Raw genomic sequence first — 6,049 nt, forward strand, 5'->3', positions numbered from 1 at the left:
ACCAAAATCTTTTATTAGGTCATGTGCAACCAAGGAAGATAAGAGTGTCACGACTTTATTCTGAATACATCAACGTCGGTTATAGGTTCTGTTTCTTGTAGCTTTTTGCATGTGTGGGTGACAAGTCCCATTGAGAAATAACGAGAGTATACTACGAGCCACTCAAAAAGACTTTTTTTTTCTACCATATGACTTCCAATATTGCGTAACAAAATATAACTGAGGATTATCTTCATCTGTCCCTTTCCGAACCAAAGTAGGAGATTTTCGCTCATTTATTGGTTAAGTTGCCTGGTAGTAGACCCAGTATAGCTATTTCCACAGGAGCAGGTAAATTTTTACATGCACGTTGAAGAGGCAAACCCAGGTAATTTGTTGTTTGTTCAAGTAAATATCATTGATGTACTAGAAAAAATGTCAGTGCAAGACTATCTGCGTAGATTGTTCTATTAACTTCCCTCGCTAATCTATCATCCAGGACATCTCTGTTGAACTGTAGATTTAGGAATGGGGATTTCTTACAAATGATCATCTCTAACTTACATTTCCCCGCGTTCATGTAATTCTAAAAAAAACCCTCGGTCAGTCGATATCCGTCAGTATGCTATCAATATACTCCAGTTCCTTCTTTATAGTATTATCTCAGTGGGTCCTTTTTGTTCTGTTTGTGAGACACCAAATAAGTTCTTTTGTAGCAGATGGGTTTAAAACTGTAGTAGTGTGTGTAGTGGGATGGAAAATAGCTCTTTCTATACATAATTCTGCTTAATTAGCCATCTCCTCGTCTTAATGAGATATTAGCGAAATTTAGTGTATTATCACATTCGTCCTCACCAATGACAGTGATTGCCGGGTGTACACTGATTTAAGAGTTCGTCACTAGTACTTTAGTCTATGGTGATGAATGTGTTGTCGATATAGCGGTAGTGTAGATCTAGTTTATCGATATCTTTTCATTGGTGGGTTTATTATCAATAAATTTCGGACTTTGGTGAGATCATAAAGCTTTTCATCGACTTATTCTGTCTTGCTTATTAAAGCTACATCTCCTTTAACTGGCTTGCTTATAGTCAGCGTGTCATATTTTCTTATCTTTGTTAAACCGTCCCCGGACTGCTTGGTTAGTAGACGCTTAGTGGTACGTTTACTATTCTTGTATTGTTGATAGCCATCGATTCGGTTGAGACCAAGTCATTTGTTTATGGAAACAAATTCTCAACCTGTACGTCAGTATCTAGTTGGCTGGTTCTGTGCCCATAATTTCGGAATTCAGGTGCCAAAGATGAAGCTTCTAATTGTACTACATCTAATTCAGTACTGGAAAAATTATGGGCTTACCGCTACGGATTAAAAGGAAATCCACTTTCTGGTCTTTACTTTTCCAGTATTTTCACTAATTTTCTTCTTGTCTTCTCAGACCTTTTGGATACGGTATCCCATAACCCATGAAAATTCATCTTATTTCCAATAGTAGATTTTTTAAAAAACATTCCCTCTCTAAAAGATTCTTTTCCAAGTCACTTATATTATTTTAAATTAAAGTTTTTATTTAAAATGTTATATGTAGCACAACTGCTATCGTTTTTTTTAAAACTTTTCAAAATATAGACTATTTTCATAACGTTTATAAACTGTTCTATGTACGTAATAAACATTGAAAAGACAAGACTTCTTATTGAACTATTCTGTATAATGTATTATTATTTTCATGATTGCCGTTGCTAACAACATATCAAGTAACATGGTCGTATTCCTTGATAATAAATAATACAATTCATTACGTTTTCATATAGTTTACTCATTTTCTTTTGTAGAAATAGAATTAAGTAACCCTAAAGTGGATTAACTACATATTATGTAGTTCTTTTTACTTGGGGACGGGGTTGAAAGAGATAGTTAGCTAATAAGTTCCGTTGTTTAGATCAATCAGTCAATCATGAAAACTACATAAGCGACAAGACCATCTTGATATATACTAATCTTATAATAATTAATTTTCTTTTTTTCATGATTAAATTTCAGTACAAATAATCCTTTTGATGATAAAGCTTCTACAAATACAAAACCAACTAATGGAGTTAAAGCTGGTGAATATGCTATGAGTTCAAGTTCTGCTGCTGCTTTTGCCGGTGGTGGTGACGGCAGCGTCGATCCTATATACTTTGAAGAAATCAACGATGCGACTTATGATGATGGTCGGGAAGGTGTAAAAGTACGTGCACTATATGATTATGTTGGACAAGATGGCGATGAAATCAGCTTCCTTGCTGGTAGGTATTTACTTTGTACGCTTTTGTTTACAATCTTTTTCGTTTTTTCTCTCTACATCTCAATGACCACTAAACAATAAATCAATGTATTGACTAACGTATTCTAATGTGTTTTTTTTAATGTTCCAAAGTTGAATAATACTTTTATCTGGTTCACTTTGGATTTTTTTTCTAATAAACTGATAGCAGTAAATCACCAAAACATTTCGAAAAACCAAGTAAATTGGCAAAATGATCTATTCGATAGAGAAATGTTTATGAAAAAATAAAAACACGAAAATTACCATCTTTTTCGTATGTAATCTTAATTATGACAATGATAATAATAATAGTTTCATATTTCATGTTTATCAACTTGTTTTTATTTTCTTTCATAATCCATTGCTCATGGTCGTATTGTTTTTTTAGCGGTTGATCCTGATTAATTTGATGTAATTTAACTATCAGAGAACATATTCTTGTATTTAGCTTTGAGGTACATTGTACGCTATTTATGCTGTCCAAGCGCATAAACAAATTATTTGAATATGTGATTCGCTGATTAAAAACCAAGTATTTTAACGACTACGATTGTACGGATATTTACTCAGTTGGTCCTTATACTTTCTGTTCAAATATTTTCTCCGAGATTGTTTTTTTTTATTCTATCATAAAACATGTAAGCAGTGTTGTTTCCTCCCAGTTCTCCTTTCAGTGACTTGTGTGTTGATTAGGTTGTCACTTATTTCCTTTTTCCACTGGATGCCCTTTTCCCAGGTTTTATGATAGCGAACTATTGTCAAGAATCTCCAGGAAAAAATTAGTCAGCTGGAGATTCTAGGTATTCCTTGATGGCGCGAGTGTCATGTATCAGGGGTTGTTGTAAGATGCATTTCACCATCTATTATCAGACCTAGTCCATTTCAATATAGAGTTACTTAACTCAACGACCATATTGTATAGTAATCGATTAAAGTTGATCCACCGTAAGAACTAGATAAAACGACGCTGGTCATTATCCAGTAAACAATTCGTGTCTGTCTTCACTGATTTATACGGTTACCTTTTATAAGAAATCTTCATAGTGTTTGACCGTTGTTTATAAAGTTTATTACAATCCATTAATCGATTATGTGTTCGTGTTTCATTTGTGTTTAGTTGATTTTATATTTCTATTTTTGTATTTCCGTTGTGTCGTCATCTCATTATGTGAGTTGGTTATTTCACAGAGATTTTCAAAAATTTGGTTTTGTAATGATTATTATCATAAGTAAATGATTTGTAACATTATAGAGAATATTTGTAGCTCAGGATGAGGATTTTTAATGTGTCACCTTCTTTGAGATAAATAGTTTAAACTGGAAACATCCAGATAGCACTTAATAGCTATGTATCAGTTTAGCTCTAGTATGCCCTGGTACGGCCGAGGGTGTGGAGAATCCGATCTCCCTCTTGAAATGCTCTCACATGGCCACACATATACAGGTAGAGAGAGAAGTCCTAGAGAAGTCCTACTCACTGCCTTTTCGCGACGGAGGTGTTGTTTACGAAATTAAGAGGACAAAAAGCGAATGTCTGATGCATCAAACGGGTTAGTGGATATGGAGGATCCATTTAGGATAGTTGGAAAACCCTGATTCCAAACCAATGGTGCACATAGACTCCAGAATCAGGATCCAGAGGGGACAAAAGGCATATAAATCCATTTTCTGTCACTGGTTACCATGAGAGTGCATCTCGTTACGTTGCTCCACTGCTTTGTGGATTAGACCTCTAGGTTGAAGGCTCGAGAAGTGGCCTCCTAAGAAAAATACACCTGCTTCGGTTCGGCTCCCGGGTGGTATTTCAGCCCTCAAACAAATCGAACAACTTAATGTGGCACAGATATATTTGATGCATTCTTGTACCAATGTTTATGTGTTTAAATAAATAAATCAGAAATAATACTAGACTGGGTTGGAGCAATAGGAAGAACAACTTGGCAAGGATAATCATAATTATTATAGTATTTTTAGTGTGGTATAGCTAAATTTTCTAAGAAAGTTTATTAAGATAGTGAATATATATAGGTGTTTAATGGTGGTGTCCGTTGTTTTTATGAGTGAACAAAAACTGGATATATATGTAATATTAATACCATATTGAATAGTCTCTTTTCTACATTATTTTAAGTCAAAAACTTCATTAACCTATCACGCTAAAGTTTGTTTGCCTTCAGTACTGATTCCAGCCAGCTCAGTTTGTTTAAGTTTCCTGCTCTGGATTTTTCATTTCATTTAATTTATCTAATACTGTCCTTAATCTTCATAACATTTGTTCAGTGTTTCCATCAACTATAAGTCATTCTATCAAATGTGCATTTTGATGAAGAAATGGTTGTATCATGTCTTTTATCTTTATTTATCCTAACTTCAACCTTAAAGTGTGATAAAACAAATTGTTGATGAGTCCAGTCATTTCGCTAATCAGCATAACCTTGATAAACAAGTAGACAATTCTTTTCAATTTAGTTATAAGTTACATCCACGTCTATGCTGTATTAAATATTTTGTACATATATGCTTGGGGAAATACGGAATGGTTGTTTTCTGTCTCTTGAGTTTGAATGTGTTTTTGAATAAAGTGAATTTAAGCTTATATCAGTTTTACGTCTTTAAAAGTTACCACCATATACAACAGTCTAAATTTTTATAACTCATTTATAGAGGTTGTTTTGCTTCTAATTGTTAACAGATTTCATGTTTTCAATGTTTGTATTGTTGTGTAAATATTACCCATTGCCAATGACTTTTCATGTCTTATTATTCTATTCATTGTGAATTGCATCTCTCTTCTTAATAAATATTCTTTACAATCCATATGTTTTCGTGTAGGAAAATTGTGTTTTTCATGAGGTGAAACACAGTCAAATTTGCTTCTCCATACACCACATATTTGGGATCAGCTTTTTTATTTCGTTCAATAAGTCGCCTATAGTCATAACAGTTCTAATATTTCTTTATGAATTTTAAACGATCTACTCACAACTAATTATTGGAAATCCCGAAAAAAATATTTTATCATAGCCTAATGACAAGTTATATAAGAAACTAGATACTAGTAAAATGTTTGTTTCGTCCTAGCTTGAGACTCCTAATAGTGCGTGTTAGAAGCCCCACATGAAATAAAACCCAAGGATTGGCAAGCTTCTCAATGACCCGATGTGGGTTAGTGAGTAAGTATTTCTGTAGAAATGTCGAATGAAAATGAAATAGCTGTTCCTTGATCTCTTGGTTTCTAATAATTTCCCAGTAAGTGTTATGATGTAAGTTGTCTCTTCGAATCATGGATTTTATTAATTAAGATAATAATATTAGCAATAATAATAAATATAGGTAACTATATTACATTTGCATAGTCGATAATTTCTCAAGTTTTTTCTTTGTTTATTTTTTGTAGGTGACACGTTTGAAAAACTTGAAGAACCTGATGATCAAGGTTGGTGTAAAGGCCGAAAAGATGGTCGTGTTGGTCTATATCCTGCAAACTACGTAGAACCTTGTTTAAAATAATGCCACACATAAAATATTTGATCCATCCTCTCTTTTCATCACATTTTGTGTGCGGCTTGTTGTTTTTTGCAACACATTTTTACAATTGCTTGTATTCGTATCGTAGAATATTGAACGGATGTACGAATGGTTAAAACACCGAATATATATCTTTTTTATATCTTCATTGATCATATATATATATATATATATATATATATATATATATATATAGCCAATGTTTTAAACAACCTTTTCCATTCAAAGGAT

The 6,049-nt window shown here is 33.1% G+C and overlaps 1 protein-coding gene across 1 annotated transcript in view; it reads left to right on the top strand.

The window, feature by feature from the left end:
• Smp_140490 (putative membrane traffic protein) overlaps positions 1-5,800 on the top strand; it is a gene marked incomplete at its 3' end in the record, with an annotated part of 31,693 nt that extends 25,893 nt beyond the window's left edge. The window contains exons 7-8 of the mRNA XM_018793718.1: positions 2,023-2,270; positions 5,688-5,800. Coding sequence (XP_018648202.1) covers positions 2,023-2,270; positions 5,688-5,800 — 361 coding nt within the window. The remainder of the gene's footprint in view (positions 1-2,022; positions 2,271-5,687) is intronic.
• Positions 5,801-6,049: the final 249 nt, after the last annotated feature.

Source organism: Schistosoma mansoni, chromosome 1 (genome assembly GCF_000237925.1).
Source record: "Schistosoma mansoni strain Puerto Rico chromosome 1, complete genome".
In the NCBI taxonomy this organism is placed as follows: Eukaryota; Metazoa; Platyhelminthes; class Trematoda; order Strigeidida; family Schistosomatidae; genus Schistosoma; species Schistosoma mansoni.